The 24,681-nt window shown below is 30.9% G+C and overlaps 1 protein-coding gene across 2 annotated transcripts in view; it reads left to right on the top strand.

Moving 5' to 3' along the window:
- LOC127711603 (uncharacterized) overlaps nt 1-20,395 on the top strand; it is a 29,847-nt gene extending 9,452 nt beyond the window's left edge. Inside the window, exons 4-7 of one of the 2 annotated variants that reach the window (XR_007986804.1) lie at nt 6,261-6,326; nt 7,172-7,258; nt 8,961-9,022; nt 19,246-20,395. Coding sequence is in view for 1 of the 2 variants with exons in the window: in XM_052217704.1 (XP_052073664.1) it covers nt 6,261-6,326; nt 7,172-7,258; nt 19,246-19,269 (177 nt within the window). In the remaining variant the exon portion in view is untranslated. The remainder of the gene's footprint in view (nt 1-6,260; nt 6,327-7,171; nt 7,259-8,960; nt 9,023-19,245) is intronic. The other variant, XM_052217704.1, reaches the window with a different exon arrangement.
- Nucleotides 20,396-24,681: the final 4,286 nt, after the last annotated feature.

Here is a 24,681-nt window from a genome sequence, read left to right as displayed (position 1 = left end):
TGTTTAACCCCGCCACATCATGTATGTCACAAATAAGGAGCCTATAGTTCAGTGAGTGAGGTTGGTTCATGTCTGTCATATTTGTTTTTCGTTAATTGTTTTGTTATAGATTAGGGCGTTGGTTTTTCGAGTGGGGTCTTTAATAGCCGACTATATGGTATGGGTTTTTGTCATTGCTGAAGGCAGTACGATTGTCTATAATTGGTTACATCCACTTTTTTAGAACCTTGTAAGATAGTCGTCCCATTGGCAATTATACCACAACTTATTGATAAAAGAAAAGCTAACTTTAACAAATATGAATCTGAAACAATGCTGACAGTTTTTCAGATGAAAAATATGTTGTTAGATGTTCTCGGGACATTTTCCGATTGTGTAATCATGGGCAGTCCTATTGTTGTCTAGAAAATCCAATATTTTGTTCTCTTTGACGCACAAGTAAGATCAATGCAAGCGCATATTTTATCAACTAAGAGAGAGATACGGGTGCCTCTGACCACTCTTAGAAAGGTCTGTCAAGTTTCAGTAAAAAAAGAATGCTGATACACTTAAAATTTGCTAAGAGTAATCAAAGACGATCTTAGGTTGATTATCGACGATCTAGATACCCAGTCGTTAAGATCAAATCTGAGAGAGCGTTCAGCGAAGGTTTAAGAGTACTTTTATGGTTGCGAGTGCAACATGAATTTTAAGGGCTGTCAATCATTCTATGATTAATTCAAGATACAATCTTATCAGATAAGATCATCATAAAATCATCTTAAGCACTAAGATTGCTTCGTGATTCTGGCCCCAGGGGCCGATAACAAAAAACATTCTTATGGCTTACGAACGTATAAAGAGCGTCTTAAGATTTGCGAGTGTAACAAGACCCAACTTCAGACCTGTCTAAGAGTGATTGACAGCCCTTAATGCTTTGAAAAAGTGCATGATTTAAAAACGGTTCTTAAGTCTACCTTTAAAGCGATCTTACTAATTTCGGTAACACAAAATCATTCTGAAATTTTAGTCAGTTATTAAGTTTTCTTAAAACAAACTTAGCGACTTAGAGGTGTATCAACAAGTATTCGCAATAGCTCCTCTTGATAATTTGTAAGAGTGGTTTCGACTACTCTAAGCTGCACATTCACCTGTTAATAATTGATTAAAATTGCGTTGTTACTGTATGCACAACTTAGACGAGGTGTAACACAGCAAGAGTTCACAAGAAGATTGTTCAGGGATCGAATAAATCCATTGGATTTTATGACAAACTCGGCGCAGAAGATAAAATATAGTATGAATTAGTTTTACGATTATTTTTTTAAATCTAGAATAAAAATGAAGATGCAGATACAGATAATCAAGATTTTTACGAGCTTATTATAGAAAAAAATGATAATCAAGATATTATAAATATTCTTAATCGAGGTATTTCGGAAGAGGAAATTTTATCAGCCGTTAAAAAATTAAGCAATGGCAACGTACATAACCACGTTACAGTTATAAGAAAAACTACAACTAGATGTAAAGCAAAATGTTTTTTATTTTATTTTGGCAGTCTATGAAAAAGTTCTGAAGTCAAAACGTAGAACTTGAGCATTGTCTTTTATTAATCGATGTAAATTCATTTTTAATTCATTGTCCTTTAAATTATCGTTGTTTTCAAAAATTTGAGTGATGAGATAAAATAAATTATCTTCCCTCGTATTAGCTAATCAAAATCTTGCATTTTTACGTGCAGCTTAATAAATGAAATTGTTTAACTTAGTTTTTAATTCAGGTATAATACATAATTCATGGTTAATTGGTGTAATATAGATAGGGATTATAACAGGGAGGATTTCGTAAAGTCTACTCTGTTTAAGACAGTATTTTTTATCATGCTCTTGTTTAACTTAATTTGTTATCGAGTAGAAACATTATTTTGGTCATTCGTTGATTTTAAAAGTGCCTTGACACGTTTTATCGTTCATTAAAATATTTGTATGATTCATTTAAGGCGATTTTAATCTTTTTGCGAGGAACCTAACACGGGGACGCCGGAAAATGATTAAGAACTAGTAAATTGAAAACTATTACGCTGCAAATTAAGGGGAAATAAAACCGATCTACGAACAACCTGAGGTAGCTTTGATATACACTCTTTGAATGATCTTATCTTCTCCTTAATTCAATACTTACGATCACTTTTAATAGAATTTCTTGTATCCGGCCCGGCCGGGGCCGGTATCATGAATTCATCGTAGTGCTTAAGATTATCTTAAGAACATATTACATGCTGAGATATATCTTGAAGTAATCTTAGAATGATTAACAGTCATTAAAATTCATGTTGGACTCGCAACCCTAAGAGTACTCTTTATCCTTCTCGGAACGCTCTTTTAGTTTAAATCTTATCGATTGGGTATCTATAATAATTAAGTTAAAATTGTCTTTGATTACTCTTAAATTTTTCTAAATGTATCAGCATTCTTTTTTACAGAAAAACCTAACAGAATATTCTACAAGTGGTCTGGGGCAACCCTATCTCTCTCTTAACTGATGGAATGTCGCTTTCAATCTTCTTAAAACGTGCGTTTAAGAGAGCAAAAAGAGTTATCCTGAAGGATTTTTAGATATTTAACAAATCCATTTAATTAAATATACGACTTAATCGGATAGCATTGTGTTCTGCTAAATAGCTGTTAGCATTGTTTCCAATTCATCTTTGTAAGAATTGGCTTTTCTTATAAAAATAAGGAGATATAGTATAATTGCCAATGAGACAACTATCTACCAAGTTCAAATGAAATGGATGTAAGCAATTAAAAGCCATTCGTACGGCCTTCAACAATGCGACATGAAAAATATCAAACAATTCAATCCAGAAAACAAAAAGCCTTATGAATAACAACGAAGTACAAATATGACAGACATGAACCAACGACAACCACTGAACTATAGGTTCCTGACTTGGCACAGGCACATAACGGATGTGACAGGGTTAAACATGTTTGTGAGCACTCAATCATCCCCTAACCTAGGACAGTGGAGTTACAACGCAACATAAGAACAAACTATAAAAATCAATACAAACTAGTCAGATCGGTACAAAGCAGAAAAAAAATACATCTAACAAAAAAGGCAACCGCACGTGGCAGAGTATGTATACATCGATAACAATTAAAACAACGAAAACAACACAATGTACAGATCTGAGAGTACTCGCAGTTACTGGCAGCTAGGCCAAAGCCATTAACAACTTATAAAAAAAAATGCATCTAAGACAAAAGTATCAATCGCACCACATTCAACATCCAATGGATTTAGTGTAAAGACGGTTTTAGCAGTCAGAGTAAAACATGACTTTGTACAATGCCAAAATGTAGGTATCGACAGATTTTAGTACCGTGAAAGTGCGATATGTCTATAACAAAAATATTTAGTATGGCTTTAATGTACTGATTCAAAATTTAATATTTATACCAATACAAAAAAAAGGCTTTAACTGTTTGTGGTAATTAAATCTATGACTTAATAATTTACTAATAACACATAGATTACGATTAGATCCAAAACGTCAGACACGGGCATACCGAACGAGTTGGGATATATAAACACAGCAATACGGTGCCAAAGGAATATCTCCGTTCAAAAAAAGGAGAAGGAAAAAACATGTCCCTTGTTTTCTTCGGAACCGTTTAGAGCACTACTAACTATCATTTTTGTTTTAATTCAATAAATATTCCTTCAATAAAAAAAAATAAGGAGATAGTGTATGTATGGCAATAAGACAAATATTTACAAAAATTCAAATAAAATGGATACAAGCAATACGGCCTTCAACAATGAAAAAACTCATACTGAATTGTCGGCTATAAAAGCTCCGAAATGAAAAATATGAAACAATTTAATTGAATAAAGTAACGGCCTAATTTATAACAAAACAACTTATGAAAAACACATTTGACGGACATGAACAAACGACACCTATATATATGGGGAGAAAAAAAAACCCCCACAACTATTCAATTACAGGTTTGAGACAGGCAAATTTATAATGTGGCGAGGTTAAAATGCTTGAAGCCGCAAACCCTCCCCTAACCTCGGACAGCGGTGTGACAGTTAAACATAAAATTAGAAAAAACTACTAAAATCAAGTATTTTATTTTAGTATGTTTTTCGATCGTTCTATTTAACAGACAGATGACTTTTACTAATGATTTTCCTGTGAATTCTAATATTTTCTTCAAAAATCAAAGGCGGTCACTTCGGAAGAGTCGTTAAAGTGCTACCTTAACTCACATTCGTAAGTGTATACTAAGATAGCCGTAAAATTGTGAAGAGTAACCTACGAAGGGATTGGAGATACGCTCTTAGCACCATCATAACGTGCTCGTAAAGCGTTCGTAAGTTTTCTCTAATATAAAACTTTACATAGGTTTTCATGATACTGACCCCAGGATAAAAGAATTGACAAGGTAACAATAAAAATTCATAAGACATGTTAGATATTGAAAAAAAAAAATTAGTATAAAAGAAATTTTAATTGATAGCTAAACTTTTAATCTAAATATAAATTGACAAGGATGTATAAATATTTCATTATTTGTCATTCCATTTAGTGCTGGTTATTTAATGTCTAAGGTAATTAATTAAAGGTCACATATTATTTTTGATATTCAAATGTTTATTTAAGTTATTTTGCAATTGAAAAAGGAAACAACATATAATAAATTTCATACTTTTGAAGCATTTTTATAAATTTATCTTTAACAGGAACGCAAAATCCGAATATTTGAAAATATATGTAAAAGGACTGAAACAGTTGAAGCGCTATATTGATTAAAAAAATGACATAAAATAATGATCTCAGGTCAATGTTGGCAACAAATAATATTTAACATTTATAATTACAAACTTAAAAGAAACAAAACAAATGTAAGTGTCATGTCGTTAGTTCTTTTGACAGTTATGGTCCCTTAATACTGCGAAGTTATGGTAAAAGGTACTCACAATAAGTTTGCATTACATGAAATGGTTATTGAACCTATCACAATTTCGTTGATACATGATATCTTCTAACAATGAAGCTATTTAACCAAGCATTTCAAGTTATAAAAGATAAAATCATCCCTTTGAAATTTTACCGACGCCATCACTTAGTCTAGTTGGTTGGCCGTCATGCAATATCTTTCGCACATATACAGATGGCGACGGGTATATCGTCCCATTTTTCTCTTTTCCTCGATTATGACATCATCGAAGGATTCTTATCATCGGGCGTGTACTTGCATCAGCATCACGACGGAAGCACATATGTAGCGGAAACTGCTTACCCTACCGAAGAACCTGATTTGAGTCTTTTTTTTGTTGCTCAGTCCTTAATTTCCTATGTAGTGTTTTGGTGCTTGTTGGTCTCCTCGTTGTGTATCATTGTTTGTCAAGCCATTGTCAATAATCTTCAACTTATGAGATTCGAATGACCCCTTTATATCTTTTAACTCGTTTTTTTCTTCTCTTGGAAATACCTCTTGGTATATGTCCAGTCTTTCTTATGAGAGCTTCGTTTCACCTGATATTTATACATTAGGAATAGTAATTTGCAGAAATTACACCAAGATAGCTTATTACAAAGAATATTGTAACACGTTATTTAAATATATTATAGAAGATTATCCTCTGAATCTTCTGGTTTAGCTAATTATATAAAAGACTAACATATCGAGGAACCCTATTTTGTTAAGTTGTACCATCTCAGGTAGTTGTTAAGGTTTAATACCACCATTAATTTTCCCCTATTAGTCTTTGTTAAAATTTGCACGTTTCAAAAAATTGTGCAGAATTTATATTTGTTTCAAATAAAAAAATACTTGGTATGAGTAAATTTTAATCCTGTCCAGTACTATAGACAAAATTTCACATTACATTTCATTGCATATAAGAAAATAACCACCACTGGAAGTTAACCAATCAAATTTGCATTCCTATTTTCCATGTGTACAAGCTTTAGTAACCATGTAAAGTTTCTAAAATATTCTTTAGAACCACCAAAAAAAAAATAATAGTGCTTTGAAACACTCAAGATATATGTTTATGCGTCAGAAATTTTTTAATGCAATGAAATGTAGGATTAATTTCCTACAACAAATTAAAAGGAATATTTTGTTCGACCCTTTTTCGTATGCAACCGGATGTGACGTACTATTTTGGTGGTATTACACCTTAACAACACTTGATAATGTAAAGAGTTTAGTATTTGTGTAACCAAACAATTTACTAATTTTTATGTCTCGTAGAAACTTCAAAATCAAATGGACATTTTGAACAGAGAGCTTAAGGACCAACATAAAAGAAGTGACGAGGTAACCGTTAGACGTCATATGTTTTATTTTCTTATTATAAAAAAAATGTAAGGACCACTTTAATATCATTGAGTCTTGATTTAAAATCAGTAGAACTCGTCTACGAAACTTCTTTTGGTAGTGATTTACAAATTATTATGTTGTTCATGTTAAAATGTATATTAATGGTATTGCTTAATACTTTAACAGCTGTCAAGAAATCAGTGTAGCAGCTTTGTATATTTTTTTTGAGAAATACAGGAATCATGTATTGTTGGATGTTGTTCTTTCTCTCAACCTTAAAAGAGACATTATGTTATGTCTTAATGCTGCCGAAAGCGAAAATTGTTACGATGCCTTTATTTCATTATTTTGTTTTCAATTTTTGCTTTCTATTTTAGATGTTTTAGAATTTTTCCTTGGTATTCTTGCATTGACAAAAATACTTGTATTCGGATGATTACGGTCGTTTAAGAGATTAAATGAATTTGATATATATCTATATTTTTTTAGAACAATGGGGAATAAACTCGGTCTTCACTCGAAAAAAAAAACACACAATCGTAATCGGACATTTTACATACCGTATTAAATATGCGACAGTCCAATTGGTGGACGGATGAATCGGTGGCCGCACTCATAACACGTTTGACACACACAATCCAGTGATTTGAACATTTGACATCGAACAATATTTTAGATCACTCATAGATAATGCATCGGTCCGTCAAATGGTAATCACTAGCATTTCAAGTACAATCAAATGTGATTTAATGAAAATTATTTATACAAAAATCCCAGGGTATTTTAAAAGAGATATTTTGTTGCATATGTATAATAAAAATGTTATTTCATTTCAAATAAAGATGTTGAAGATGATCAAAGAAAATATGAAGATAAACCATGAAAATATGAAGATAAACCACAAAACTATGAAAGAGATAAAATCTATGGTTTGTAATTTTCGTGTTTGAGCAAACACTCATAAAAGGGATTCACTACCTAACTATTTGCTATTTGTGTACGTAGACTATTGTTTCAAATTTATTTTTACGACGTAGTTCAGTTTCATATGTTGTGTTCTAATTTCTAACAGTTTTTGTTTTACCCTAAATATCAACATTAGTCTTGTTCGGTAAACTATGATGGGTAGATGTGTATATTCATTACGCAGTCGTTGTATGACGACTATGTTAAGGTGAGAGGTACGTAAATGAACGCCTCTAACGGAAAACGGGAAAATTTGCGTTCTTTGTTATGAGAGTTATCTCCCTTACACCAGAAAAATATCGGTTACCCACTTGAATTTTCGATTTTTCTTTGTATTTTCAAAAATTCTACGTGTATACAATTCCTTTAAAAAAATCTCTGGACAAACCATTTACGTACCTGTTACCTTAAACTATAATTGATGGTTACAATACCTGAGCTTCTTAGAACCATAACATGTTTAAATCAAAGTAACTTCAGAAACCACTAAACGTCTTTGGATTTAACATCAAATTAATACAGTTCTAAACAGTAAATAGAAAGAAGAGGCAACTATTATCTATAAGCCCAATGATTGCTGAAACATTTGCTTTAGACGTTCAGTTTGATATTAGTAAATATAGTTGTAAACAAACTACGTCCTTTTTGGAGATATAATTAATTTTCATAAGTCTTTCGGGTTCTCTAAAACTACTGGTTCCCAGATATGACTCCTATAGTTAATCGTGTAGAGAACACAATAGGAAATTTTACAAATATAAGTCGTTGAGCTAGCGGTCAAAATCAATTCACAAGAGGACTAAAAGAAAACGAACGGGTATAATCAATTTTTACTGTGAGCTTTAATTGAAATTAAATGATCAAAGCATATGAATATTTACAAATCTGCAAAGAAACTCTTAATGACTTGACGTTGCTAAAATTGTACATGTGAACTTTTCCCCAATGTCCCCTACAAGTAAAAAGGCCAAATGGCACAGTTTGAGATATCCTACATTTGTCCTATGAGAAATGTCATTATATATATTACACAGGACTTTATTCCACTTTTAAATTTCTTGAATATAAGTAAAACAGCAAAAAATAACGTGCCATATAGCTTTGAAAAAAGTATATGCTTGTTACAACAAAATATCAACTACAGCGTAGATGATATGAACATATCGTTTTGTGAGATTGTTTTCAATATTTCATTTTACTAGATATAAGAAGATGTGGTATGAGTGCCAATGAGACAACTCTCCTTGACTCACACCGCACAGCAAGCTATAAAGGGCCCCAAAAATTACAAGTGTAAATCAATTCAAACGGGAAAACCAACGGTCTAATCTATATTAAAAACGAGAAACTCTTATGAGATTCCTAATATATATGTGTCACGCACGTTCAATTTTGACAATTTTCTGATATCACACTATCATAAGCAATGTCGTTTCTGTTCTAAAGTGACAAAAGAGTAATCCTGATATTCATTTGTAAAAAACATAAACATTTCGTTTTGTACGTATTGTACTATTTTAGGCTACAAACTACTCAATCGAGTGACGCTAGTTAATCACATTCCTTAATGGCAAACATGTTGATATAATGTTAATAAAAGCGAATTACAAATCAGGTTTGTTTCCAGAATTTAATTAAATGAAAGGCATCAATTTATTGCTACAGATAAAGGCACAGTTCAAGCGCAACACGGAACAAGGTCAGCCTGCATCAACTCAATTTTAAAAGTGAGATATTGTTAGCCTTTATGATGATGAACCGCGCATACATGCCATTTACAAGATACTATAAACAAAAACAAAAAAACAGTAAAATAACAATAAAATACCGAACTCCGAGGAAAATTCAAAACGGAAAGTCCCCAATCAAATGGCAAAATCAAAAGCTCAAACTCATCAAACGAATGGAAAACAGCTGTCATATTCCTTACTTGGTACAGGAATTTTCTTATGTAGAACATGGTGGATTAAAACCTGGTTTATAAATTAACTGTTTACAAAACTTTGAATTTTTGAAATACTAAGGCTTTTCTACTTCAGGAAACGATTACCTTAGCTATATTTGGCAAAACATTTAGGAATTTTTGGTCCTCAATGCTCTTCAACTTCGTACTTTATTTGGCCTTTTAAACTTTTTAGATTCGAGCGTAACTGATGAGTCTTTTGTAGACGAAACGCGCGTCTGGTGCAAATATAAAAATTTAATCCTGGTATCTATGATGAGTTTATTAATAGCTAAACCTCTCACTTGTATGACAGCCGCATAAAATTCCATTATAATGACAACGATTTGTGAACAAAACAAATAAACATACTATACGTAATACATCGTGTTACAGCCATAGATTCAGACGTTGAAAAAAACATCAAACTCTAAAGATATATGTTATATAGATTAGGAAGCCAAGAGTACTAATGTGGTTACCATTGCAGACGCGTTTAGTCGTTAATGTCATAAGAGCTTTAGGTTAATCATTAAATTATTTATTATAAAATGCTTTAATTGGTAACTTTAGATCTACATTTTTTTCGAAAATTGATTTCTTAACCAGGAATTCCCGATTCAAACTTTATAAAATTATTATCTAAGCTTGAAGTAGTAAGGGGTTTTGCATAACGTATTTGATATAACCAATCTGAAAAAAAATGTTTATCATGTTTATTGCATATAAGTAGCATGGCCAATCAGATATGTAAAAAACAATTGATCGAATAGCTTTTAAAAAAGTTCTCAAATTAAAAGGCAACATAAAAAACAATTTTAAGGACTTTCAATGATTTTCGAAATACAAGGATTTAGCATCATACAGTATTGTCAAATACAGGCATTAAATTATTTATCAAAAAAACATTTCATTTACATCAATTGTTTGTAAATACAAATCTTACATATGATTTATTTCTTAGGAAATTGATAATGAATATAGTACATGACTAGTGACATTCTTCGTATGAAACCAATTAAATCAGTTTTGCGCCATTACATGTGATATGATATCATTTAAAAACTGATCGCTTTTTCTTCTCTACTAATAAATCATCGGTACGTATTTAACAAATCCTTCCCTTTTTCACGACCAAATGTTTCATATTTAATTAGTAACACTTATTCCAGACAAAGGATAATTAAAATCGATATATAAACAGGAACGACATAAATAAAAAGAAACAAACACTTACAAATCAACAACACATCAATCTAAGGAACTTGCAACGCAAACCCTTTCAATAGAACAATGGTTAAAAATAGAGAATAAATTTGAGGGAATAAAAAATTGTAACGTAAATTATAAAATATACATATGGTAAGAAAGACACTATGCAACACTAATTAGTATGTTTATGACGGTGAACACGTAATTCTTGATATATTTCATTTGATGATATCTTAACTGAAACAATAAAAAATGATGAATTTAGACAAATGGAAAAACGTCCGTTGTCATACATGTATGTGACACAGGTATCCAACCAAAAAACTAAATAATTAAAACTCTATAGTTCGTTAGAAGATGTGACTTTGGCTCTACCATAAGAAAATACAGGTCTAATTACTGGAAGAATGAAAAGAAGATATCATCATTCATTACATTTTTTCTCTGTGAATAGATAATGTCCTCTCACTAAATAGTTAAAATTGTGTTACTAACTTTATTGTATCCATCGTTTTTTTGTTGTTGTTTTTTTTGTTTTAATTTATCATATTTAATGAAAACTGTACATTTGTTATTTATAAAACATCTAGTACCCCTACCTTATCCCGGCCTCGTTAACATTAGTAAATAACATATTTATACAGCTGTTAGTATTTGCTAGTAATATACATACAATTTTCCATACTTAAAAATTATATACCATGTCAGTAATATCAAAAAGAAGCTTACCATTAAGATTATCAAACATATAATTATCTTATATAACAAATGCACAATTAAAAGTTGTTTTGGTTGTTTTGGTTATTTATTGCACAGATGAACTATGTAGTATATAAGAGCCAATATAGTATATGACAATTCTATTTGTACTAATTTATGTACACATATACATTGTAAAAAATAACTGATCATTTACTGAAAAGAATGGCAAAAGCATTCCAACTTTTGTCTAAAATATCTTCTCTTTTATCTTTAACAGCAATTAATTTTTCAGTGCTGTATTTTACTTTGCACTGCCTGCAATGTTAACGCTTTCTTAAAATTTTTGCAGTTGAAAATATATATTGTTTTATTTGCAAATAAATAAAATTTTGAGCATTCCCCCTAAATGATTTTGTAATATCCCCAAACAGATTTTTTTTTAATGGTAAATGGAACACTTATACCATTAGACAAAAACCAAGAGTCAATTTCATTAATGAATGTTTGAACAATCTCACAATTCCAAAAGCTGACAAAAAATCTTTGGACTCTTTTTTTAATTCAGTAATGAAGATAGTTGATATACGTATACTACATTTTAAAGAACATTTCACTCTTAACAACAACCATAAAAATCCTATTTCTCGTATCAAACATAAACTAAAAGAACTAGTCAAGGAATTTGTTTTTGTCCCGGCTGATAAAGCTGCTAATAATATCATTATAGTTTGACGTAAATTTTACATTGAGGTTCTGCAAAAGGAAATCACCAATTCACCAACATTCCAACTGACTTCATTTTCAGAAAACGATATCTGTAACAAAATAAACTATTAGCTACTTCTTTACAAGCAGAACCAAATACAATGAAAGTCCCAACTATGTACTGGCTTCCGAAGCTACACAAATCACCTTACAAATATAGATTTATTGCGTCTTCAAGTCATTGTTCCACTACTAAATTGTCTATTCTACTTACTTGTACACTTGGTACAATCAAAAACCTGATAATAAATTGTTCAAATAAGGCCTTTGAAAATAGTGGAATTAACTACTTTTGGAGTGTCAAAAACTCGTTGGAAGTACTTGATGAATTGCATGCATATATTGGTGATTTTGAATCTGTTCAAAGTTTTGATTTTTCTACCCTATATACCACTTTGCCTCATATTCTTATTAAGGAAAAATTCACACACCTAATTAAATGGGCATTTAAAAAGTCGTAATGCGAATACATATGTTCAAACTCTTTTAGGTCATTGTTTAGTAGCAACAAACAAAAGAGCTATGTCAATTGGACATGCTTTGATACTATATCTGCTCTTGAATTTTTACTTGATAACATTTTTGTTCGCTTTGGAGATTCCGTATATCGTCAAGTTATCGGAATTCCAATGGGAACTAACTGTTCACCACTTATTGCGGACCTGTTTTTGTATTGTTATGAGTTACAATTTATGACTAAAATCAGCAAAGACCCATCAAAACAACATCTGATACAAAAATTTAACAATACTTTTAGATATTTGGATGATATATTGGCTCTCAATAATGACGACTTCAGTATGTATACTAAAGAAATTTATCCAGTTGAACTTACTTTAAATAAAGCTAATACTAACAATGACCACTGTCCTTTCCTCGATCTTGATATCTATATCATTAACGGGAAGCTAAATACAAAAATTTATGATAAAAGAGATGATTTTTCATTTCCTATCGTTAATTATCCATTTTTAGATGGTGACGTTCCCTTGTCACCATCTTATGGTGTTTATTTATCCCAACTTGTCCGATTCGCTCGTGTATGTAACAACGTATTAAATTTTAGCGAGAGAAATGTATGTATTACTGAAAAATTATTACACCAGGGTTTTCGATATCATAAACTAGTCAAAACATTTACTAAATTTTATCATCGGTATAAGGACATCATTCGTAAATATAACTCAACATGCAGACATCTTATACGTTCGGGTATTTCACATCCAATCTTTTATGGTAATATTCTTTATCAAGCACAAAAATGTCAGTATTCACCTCAAAAGCTAACAAAACCTTTAAACAGACTTATTTAGAAGGGATATAGTTACGATACTGTTGTCAGGTCATTAAAGATTGCATATTTTGGCTTTAATATTGATTCACTTATAGGGTCTTTGCATCGGAATTAAACATATTCATTCTAAAACCAGTTGTTGGCATGACACGGGTTATGTTCTTCTCATATATTTTATGATGGTATAATACTAAACCACTAACAGGAGGGATTGTGCCTGATATTCATATGATGAAGACATAATGTTTCAATCAGTTTAATTGAGGTCTGGAGCTGGCATGTCAGTAACTGCTAGTAGTCTGTTGTTATTTATGTATTATTGTCATTTTGTTTATTTTCTTGTGTTTCCTATTCTGACATCGGACTCGGACTTCTCTTAAACTGAGTTTTACTGTGCGTACTGTTGTACGTTTGTTTTTTCTACATTGGCTAGAGGTATAGGGGGAGGGTTGAGATCTCAAAAAACATGTTTAACCCCGCCGCATTTTTGCGCCTGTCCCAAGTCAGGAGCCTCTGGCCTTTGTTAGTCTTGTATCATTTTTAATTTTAGTTTCTTGTGTATAATTTGGAGTTTAGTATGACGTCCATTATCACTGAACTAGTATACATATTTGTTTAGGGGCCAGCTGAAGGACGCCTCCGGGTGCGGGAGTTTCTCGCTGCATTGAATACCCATTGGTGGCCTTCGGCTGTTGTCTGCTCTATGGTCGGGTTGTTGTCTCTTTGACACATTCCCCATTTTCATTCTCAATTTTAATAGTTTCTACTTCTTCTTGGCAAAAAGTACAATTTGGATTGTCAGTGACATTAATTTTATTCAAAAATTTATTTGTACCTAAATATGCTAATTTATTCTATATTGTAACCACTGCAGTTTGGTATTTATTGTGACTATAAAAGGTAATTTGAAAATTAATCTCCATTCTTTTTCATCTGAATTTAAAATTTGATTCCATTTTTTCTGACCCGTTGAAACTATATTATTTCTAATTAATAGTGAATACATGTCTTTAGTTCCCCTTGAGCTTTTAAAAAAAATCTTGGCAAATGAAGGAATAAATGGAGTGACTAGTTTATAATTTTCAAAAACATAGCCCTTTCTTTCATTTTTTACAGCAGAAATTATGCTGTTATATTTCATAACGTTTTTTGTCAATTTTGAATGTTGCTTCTAACTGTTCCAAACTGAGAATTTTCCAGCATCTGATACACTGTCATTAATAAAAAGTATACCTTTATTAAACCAGTTTTTGTAAAATACAGGTTTATTTTCTATTTATGTACAATTATTCATCCACAGTCGGCTTGACAAAAAAATATTCCCACGTATTGTTTTCTTCTTTATCAACAATAATGTCCCATGCATGGAATACATCATGCCAAAATTTATTTTTCATATTTCCTTTGATGTGTGACAGATAACCATTTCCAAGTTTAAATAATTTTTCTTGATTTATTATGGAAAATAAAACATTTCTCCATTTATTGTCAGATTGAAAAAGTTTTCTAACCCATGTAGATTTGAGGGCTGTGATAAAGGAGCTTAGGTTGATCATTTTCAATCCACCTTCACTGTAATCCTTTTGCAATAGCTCTTTCTTGACTCTATGAATAGGTGATTTCCAAATAAATGTAAAAATAAGCTTATTAATCTTTTTAACAAGTTCTTGATTTGGATTTGGCAATGTAATTATAAGGTGATTAAGGACAGGTAAAATCAGAGTTTTCACAACTGCAATTTTACCTATTACTGTAAGATTTCTTAATTTGATTTTTTATCTGCAAAATCCTCTCATTATAATTAATGTTAATAATTTTCTCAAGATCAACATCGGAATTACTACCCAATAACTTAAAAGATGTTGTACCCCAGGATAAATTTCTGTTTGGACAAAGTTTATCACTACAATATTTTTTACTCACAATCCAAACTACCTGTGTTTTAGAAAAGTTTATTTTTAGCCCTGAAAGTTTTGCATACCAATTTAATTCATTTAAAGTTTCATTTAAGGATTGTTCACTTCCATCTAAAATAAGTGAGGTATCAACTGCAAACTGTGATAACTTATGTTCTATCCTAGTCACAGTTATACCAGTAATATTTCTATTCCCCCGTATCCGAATTGCCAGAATTTCTGCACAAAGTATAAAAACGTACGGTGATAAGGTGTCCCCTTGTCTACAGCCACGTCCTATTTGAAAAAAGTTTGAAAGATTTCCCCCCTGAATGACTGTAGATGAGATATTATTATAAAATACCTTAACCCAGTTAACAATAGATTCACCAAATTGAAAAATTGCAATACTGATACCAGAAAGTCCCAAGATAGAGAATCAAATGCTTTTTCAAAATCAATTAAAAGCAATAAACCTGGAATGTTATGTTCTTCTGTATATTGTAAAAGATCATAAATCAATCTAATGTTATCCCCAATATAAAGTCCACTGATGAAGCCAGTTTGATCTAAATCAATCAGTTTGTTTAAAACTTTTTTAAATCTACTAGCAATAACCCCTGAACCAATTTTGTATACAGTATTCAGCAAGGAGACATGTCTCCAATTTTTGAGTAAATGTCTTGGTTTATTGTCTTTTGGTAAGCATGTAATGATTCCCTGCCTTTGGGTCACTGATAAGTGTCCTAAATTTGACCCATAATTTAAAGATTTAACAACAAAAGATTTCAAGTCTTTCCAGAAAAACTTAAAAAATTCTGTTGAAAAACCATCTGACCCTGGTGATTTATTATTATTCATTTTCTGTAAAGTAATGCTGGCTTCATTTATAGTTATCTCCCCTTCTAAATTCAACTGTTCATCCACTGATAATTTACTAAAATTTAAATCTTTCAAGTCTCTTCCTAAATCACTCAGTTTACACCCATTGCCATATTTATCTCTATTTTTGTATAAATTTTCATAAAAGTCTTTTGTCTCCTTTAAAATATCAAATTGGTTTGTAATAATTTTCCCGTTATCCTTTTCTACTTTGAGAATTATTTTGCTTGTAAATTTTTTGATTCAAGACCACAAAAATACTTTGTAGATTTTCACCTTCTTCAATCCACTGAACTCTAGAGCGTATAAATTCCCCCCTAATCTTTTCTTTTCTTATACTTTCTAATTCTTGTTTTTTAATTTCTAAGCTCCGTACTAAATTTTCTTCTAGTGCAGGTTCTAATATTGCAATATCACATAATAAATCTTTTTCTTTTTTATCCCTTTGTTTTTTCTTGTAGCTTGAATAAGAGATGGTTTTACCTCTAATTTCTAACAACAAAGTTTCAAGAAACAACTGACTATTTACAGTTAAATGAAGATCATCATTACAAATCTCATGTATATTTTCAAAATTATAAACCAATGCACCATACTGTTTTTTAACATCTGAAATCTTATCTTTAATAACATTTATGTATTCAATATCATAAAGTAATGAATTATTGAATTTTCATAGACCTTTACCTCGAACAAGAGGATTAAATTCAAATTCTAAAACTACCATGGAATGATCTGAACGATAACTCAGTTCAATTTTACAATTTCTTAAGTTTGTCAACATACAGTCTGGAATAAGAAAAAAGTCAAGACGTGCTTGTTTGAATGGTGATTTTTTTCTCCAAGTGTATCTGTGTAGATCAGGAAACAGTTCTTTGAAAGGGTCCACAAGGGACCAGTGATCTATAATTTCAAGAACTTTATCTCTGGCATTGGGATTATTAACATGTAAATAATTACAGTAATCAATACATGGATCTAATACTAAATTGAAGTCACCACAAAGTATGTAACTTTCATTTCCAAAATCTTCAATAACATTCATAATCTGATCATAAAAACCAGGACTATCAACATTAGGTCCATATAATGACAAAAGTTTAAGTTTCTGTTTATCTATTATAACATCTAATGCTAAGTAATTGCCATTCAAGTCTTTTTTCTCTTTTAGCACTTCAAATTCAAAATTATCATTAAACAAGATTGATACGCCTCTTGAATTAGAGGAAAAAGAAGAAGAAAAAACATACAAAACCCCACATGGATCTGACAGCATTCTCAATTTCAGTAGTAAAATGCGTATCTTGTAAGCAGTAAATATTATAATTTTTTTGTTTTCAGTAAATTAAACACATCTTTTCTTTTTACACTATCCCGCAAACCCTGGCAATTTACTGTTAACAGTTTCAGAGACCCCATAATAAGGTAAATACATTTACACTATGCATGTACATACTAATATTCACAAAATATTGAAAACACAAATTCATCAGGCAAACAAACAAATGCTTTTGAAAACTGTCTTTAAATAAATGTTGAAATACTGAATAAAAACATAAATACAAAACTAAGATAACTCGCATCATTTTATACTTGAAGTAAAGTACAATTTTTGCAAATTCTAGAGTTCTTACTTCCTTTTTTTTTAATTTATACATGTACAAAGTTAACTTTTTCAAATTTTTCTTAAATTTACATCTAATAATTGTCAGAAATATTTTTACCACAAGAGTTTATGCCCAGACCTTAATTGTCTGAGTCGAAAGTTGATGTCTTCATACCTTCCAAAATTTATCTGTGCACCACTTTCTGTTCTACCATATACACCCCAATTAAAATACCAAACCTGTTTAAAATGATTGCTCTTCTCTAGCCGATGAATAAGCTCCATATTTCTTTGTGTGACATCGTTTTAATGAAGAAATAAAGTATATAACAGATACACTAATGTCTGCTTCATATCTTTTTCATGTAAAATTGACAATATGGATCAGGTGCCAAATTAACTCTTCCAATGCAAATATGATTTCAATTTTTAATTTGGCAAACTTTCCAGTTCTCGGTAGCAACATTCCGTCATCATCTGCAGATGATCACCTTGTTGATATGACATTGCAGAATTTGCGTTTCCTAAGATGATGTTTTTTAATGAAGATAAAGTATAATATGAATAAAAAAAATTATGAGGTAAACGTAAATGAGACAGCAATCCAACAAATACAAATATCAAAATGATTGTAATAGAACAACATACAGTCTTAAATAATGGGCAGTTGTCGATAGGAACATCAAACGATTTAACTAGGGATCTAAATAGTGAAGGAGAAATCGTCCCGTCGAAAGTTATACGGACATCGTCCCGATTTGGTTGACCATGATGGAATATCTGTGTTACCAATGGCCACGAATATATAATATTTGTCGTTGCCAAAATTCCGTCTTCTTTTCCTCAATAATGACACCATCACTGAATTTATCATTTCAATGAACAACACGAAAGTGTCACTAGGAAAACAAGAACTGCACACCCTTCTTGGAGTTCTGAGTTTATCCCCGGTTTTAACTGTGACCCAATCTAAAGTTTTAACTGTGTTTTTTTTAATGACTAGTTGTCTTTCGTCGTTTTATTTTTGTCATTGAATGGTCAGTTTGTTTTTAACTATGGTTTACCCTATTGGTATCTTCTTTCTTTCTTGTAAGCAGTTAATCCTCTTTTAAATAATAACCATGATCGTTAATGCAACCAAAAGAATATCATATCATTTTTAAATATTTTATCCATGCACATTCACATAAACTTTGAAATCCCAGTAACAGGTTATACAGATAATACATATTCTGAATGATATTTCGTTGAGTGTTTTGCAGATCAACCATTATAACGTAAATATAAAGTAAAGGGAAGATTCAATCATTTCTTTTTAATTGAATTCCAAAAGGAATATAAAATAAACTGTGATTGTCCATGATTTCCTCTTTAGGAAATCTCGTTATAGTATATGTTTGGCAACAAAATAAGGTGTCAATTTCTAGTTATTTTATCAAACAGTTTATGAAAAGTAATTTAAACAAAAAGCGTTTATTGTTTTATACTTTTGTCTTCGAGAAAAACAGTTAGTTCGTCAAGACAGGTAAATATTACTTAAGTGATAAGAACAGTGAGGTCTTTAAAGTACCGAAAGAAAAAGAAAAATATTTAATGGTTGTATAATAATAAATACATTAATGATAATAATAGCAAACGCATTTTTTCTGTAGAATTCAAAGTTGTGTGATAAATGAAAACAAAGAAGAAATGAAACCACAAGTTGTATCATACATTGTATAAAGTTATTTTATATGTTATCAAATTATATTTATAGCATGTATCTAATTTGTATTTTTGTTTTTATGTCTTTTTAAGTATTTTGAAATCGTGTGATGAACTCTACAAAGCATTTATTAACAATAAACTATTTTATCTTATTTTTTATAATTTATTTATCTATTTACTTTTTATTTATTCATCTATTTATACATTTTTATGGAAAGGGGGTGGGGTATTTTTTTATGGCGGGAGAGATGGGCTATGTAGGTTGATCATTTGTCTTTATGGTTTATTTTCACTTCATTTTGAAATGACTTTTAGATACAGTGGTAACAAGTGTCTAATTAATCAACGTATTAATAAATATATATTTTTTGGTATTTATATTTTAATCGTATTTAGTAAGATTCGTTAAAGTATATGTTTTGGTAACAAGTAACATGTTAATTTCTATCACATTTTTTAAATAATTCTAAAATGTTATAAACACACAAAACATTTTATGTTTGATGCGTTGTCTGTAAAAACAACAGTCTATGCGTTTAAACAGGTTAAACAGATGTATTGGTTAATTTGACAGTGTGGTATTTAAAGTAGGAAAGGATTAAGGGTTTTATTAATGTATGATTCTGCATTATATCCTACATTAATCTCAAAGAGACATTGTTGGCAAGTAATGGTGTTTAAATAGAGTCATCGAAACATTTCCCAACTTTTAATAGAACACAATTTGTTTTTTCTGTAACCAAAATATCTCTACGGGAACGTTATGTCATATTTCAACAAAATCAAAATTAACCATGATGTAGATATCAGATTTTAATAAATGATAATGACCAACGAACTACAACGTATCATATCAACACTGTTGAAAATTAAATTAAAATTTAGAATTGTTATAATAATAGTAACTATATTTAGAATATTAATAATATTAATAATAATGATAATCGCAAATACATTTTTCTTAAGAATATAATTTAGTTTCAAAGATGAGTATATGTTGTATATATGTTGAATCTAATATCTTGTCTTGAATTATTACATAAGTATATCAACTAATATGTTTATCATTTACTGAATATATCTAGATGTGAATTATATTTAGTTTCTTTTTCTGATCACACTTTTGTGCATTTATTTGCAATACATAATTTCATTGTTCACCTGTTTGAAAAATCTACTAAACTCTTTTTGTTTACATTTTAATATATATAAAAAAAATATATTGACACATAAATTACCACTGAAAATTGAGGATTCATTGGGTAGGTTTAGGCAACAGTTATTATGTTCAAATCTCATAAAATGATTAAGAAGACAAATTAATGAAACCAACAAAAAGTAATGGGATCAAAACAGATGCGTCGATATAAAGATATGTTGATAGGGAATAAAATTTAGCCTTGTGATAGGTCAAATACGGATCACTCCAAGGGCGGATGCATGAGTTCTAAACATGCAGAGTGCATGCCAACCTTTCTTCACGAGGCATAACATTTAACGTCCCTATTCTGATCGTATTCGGCTGCAAATTTATATATACAGCACAGCCACACGGACGCCTAACTTTGGCACTGGTCTTATTGGTAGTCGGTGGAAAATTAAGGAATGACCATACGTCTGTACTCTAGTCAACCCTTTGGGTAACAATTTTAATACAAGTATCACTTCAAAATTCATTTCATGACTATCATTGTGGACAACAATAGTTTATAGATATTCAAATCTGATCAATCGATTAAGACGTAAAATCAAGGCAGCAAACAAAATCGACAGGCTAAGCGTCTCATATAATGCATGCATCACCCGGCATGCGAATCCACATTTTATCAAAATGTCACAATCAGTAAAATTACAGACTAGACAACTATTGAAGTGTCTAAAGATCTCATATTGCGAAAACATGTTGCTAGTGAGTTGTGACACAGATATGTCGTATCGGTCAACTAATTCGTGATGGTGACCGTAACACTTATGTTGTGGCGATATCAGTCCTTCTTCCTCATAAATAATCAGATTTGTCATAAATACTAGTTTGAAGTTGTCCATCTGAGTTGATATCTAGGGAAAAAAACAAGATATGAAGCAGAGCTACTAGGTTCTTTTGATTCTTAAATTTCTGAATTTCTGTGATAAATGAGATACAAGCACTCGCTAAAATATGGTATTTAGGTGACAGGACATGATCGCTCTGAAAATGAAATTTAAACACTTTTGAAGATATTATTTATGTTTGTATTTCTGTAGATTTTATATGAATTCTGCTTCATATACGTACAAACACAAGTCTCCCGGCCTGTAAGGGTTCATAATAATACCAATAAAATACCGACTGGATGTTGAAATATCAATCCACTAAACTCAACAAATAAAGGTGTATTTGTTTTGGAAATAAGTGTGTTCTTCACCCTTTTTATAAAATATTTTGCTGGAAACGATTTGAGAGCTGGTTGGAAGCAAGGGACAGCGAGAGGTGGAAGTCAGTGTGTGAATTTTAAGAAACACTTTAGCGAAAATGGAAATAATACCTTCGATACTCCAGACTTTTGTCGACTAACACATCGCAATATTTGTTGTTAAAATACATGGACACTCAATTGGACATGAAAACTGGTTTATTTCATATACAAGAGATCTAATTCATAATGGTTTGTCAATCATTCTCGAATCATGGTCGCATTTTTGTCTTTCGCCGGAATTTTAAAAATTTTCTCAATGGGAATATATAAATCTATTTTGTTTGTGTTATCATTTATATAAGAATTGATTATGTTTCTTAAGGTTTGGCTAAATTTTTCTATCAGACCAATTGATGATGGTTGATAAGGAGTCTATTTCGTTTGATAGATATCATGGAGCCTACATTAGTGAAATGAAATTAATCTATTGATCTGTATGGATTTCCAGCGGAATTACAAACTGTTGAAATCTCGTTAACGATTTTCTCGGCAATGTTATGCGCATATTGATTAGGTAATAGAAAGGCTTCCATCCATCCGGTAAAAGAATCCCCGATCACTAAAATAAATATGTTGTCCGCTCTGACTTAGGAAATGGTACCATATCATTCAAGCCTACTCTGCCCATAAGAAGCCCAACACGATAGTTCTGTAGAGCTTCATGACTCTTTTTTGATTTCCGTAATTTACATCAGGAAAGGGCACTGTCTGATATGTTGATTTATAATCACCATGATTTTGTACCAATTAAAATATTCTTTTATCTGCATTTTAGTCCGTTTAATACCAAAATGCGTAATTCTTAGTTCTTTGAATGGTAGGTAATTGACGATTTCCGAGCAATTTTTTTATATAAAATGTTAATTATTGCACGAACATCAGTACAACTGATAACGATTTTTTTTAGGGTATTGAAATTAAGATTTACTCAAAATTAAACACGATAATTTCAAACCTTAAAGCTGATACAGCCATGAAAAAATTTGAAATAATTTAAACAAATAGCAAAGGTGTGAAAATACTGAAACTGTAAAACTAAAAACTACATCAGCTATCACAAGTAAGGAATAAATGCTACAGCAACAATTCAAATATCGAAACTAGAAGCAAACGAATTCTTTGCACAGTTTTTCACTACAAAATTGTGATTTACAACCGAAACTAAATACGCTTTGAAAAGTTTTGAAATAAAAAATAATGCTCAGAAGAGTGGAAAAAGGAGGGGGCAAACCAAAAAAAAAAAGAAATGCTTTGAAAGTATAAATACGCGTGAAACGCAACACAATGGACAATGTAAGAGATTTAGTGCAAAATACGCTTAAAATGTCTCGAAATCTAAGAGGACACAACCAATTCAAAAGTCAAAGCAACTTTAGTAAAATAACAGAGTTCCAATGTCCCCCGCGTTGCACATATTTTATCATGGAGCAATATAAAAAAAAAGACTTTTATTTTTTTGTTGTTCTTTAAAACAATTTATAAATAAAGAGCGTGCGCGGGGGACAAAAAAGTTTTTTTTATTGTATACTAAATATTTCAAACAGACCATAAAGGGCATTACTTATAGTATACTATAAGTTTTATAAAACAATGTATCCGTGAGAGCGCTAACGAGGCCATTTTTCATAGATTTAAGGGTCATAACTCTTTTAAAAAAAGTCGATCGTCCACCATAATAGAACTTGTCAGAGATAGTGCCTATATTAATCTATAGTATAATTTTTTTATAAAAATCTGGCAAGAATTGTACCTGTGAGAGCGCTAACAAGACCGGGCGGACGGAAACACGAGCATACACACGGACAAACACACGGACGGACACATGGACGGACACACGAATGGACACACGGACGGACGGATGCCCGGTATTTCCATGTCCCCTGCAACGCGTTACACCGGAAACAACAAGATTTGAATTTAGATGAAATTTTCGAGAAGATTCGGATCAAAGATAGCAAAAACAAAAAAACTGAAAAATGCTCTGAAAAAGTTATTCACTTTCATATTAAATGACTTATGTGTTAATCCCAACGCTGTCAGAAAAAGAAAAAAAAAGCAATCAAAAATCATAATAAAACAACAACTTAAAAATGGATAATTATATATTTGTTTGTTCCATACTTTTACTGTATTCTTTAAAGTTTTAGGCCATTTGTCTCTATTTTTTATATCTTAGAATCTCATTATTCTCTTTTCTTTATTTTTTTTTCCATTTTTTCTATTCTTTATATGTATTGCCCATTATTCTCTATTCTGTAAACCCCCAATCCACACCCTCATAAATACGATTGATATTTTTCTACTGAGAGTTTCATGGGATCAAAACAATTTCAATATTGCATGTATTATATGTTTGTTGTCTCCTTTTTCATAGGTCTTAAATTAGTTGTACCAGGTAGTTTATTATTTGCTAAAAATTGATAAAAATCAATAATGATTAGTTCTCTGTTATAACTTAGATTAAAACTTTAAAATTACCTGTAACTGAAAGTATAATTCCAAATGAACAACAAATTATGCTGATATGGTCAATTATCGGAGACCTTTCATTTATTTGCTCCTTCTCTCTGTGGCAGTTAAGACACTACCGATGTCCTTCTGTCTCTTTTGTAATTTTTGTCCACAAAATGCGCGGTACAATCTTGAAATAGAGATTACTTATCTGGCAGGAGTCGTCATTCTATAAAAACTGCAGTTTAATCACTCTATTTGAAATAATATGCGTCTTCAAGGTCAAAAGAATAAGTAACTTCTTGTGCTTTGGTTAAAAATTGACGTGTCATAATCAGTAAGTAGTCAAATTTAAAAGAAATAGTCATATCTAATGAAGTAAAACAATACCATCAATGATTATTTGTCAGCAGACACTTTGATATCTAATTTAAAAATTCTAGAATGCTTACTTAGTGGAAATAACTTATAGGG

The sequence above is a fragment of the Mytilus californianus genome, unplaced genomic scaffold (assembly GCF_021869535.1).
Source record: "Mytilus californianus isolate M0D057914Y unplaced genomic scaffold, xbMytCali1.0.p SCAF_8, whole genome shotgun sequence".
Lineage (NCBI taxonomy): Eukaryota > Metazoa > Mollusca > Bivalvia > Mytilida > Mytilidae > Mytilus > Mytilus californianus.
Note: the sequence above shows the minus strand (reverse complement) of the source record. Positions and strands in the feature narration are given on the sequence as shown.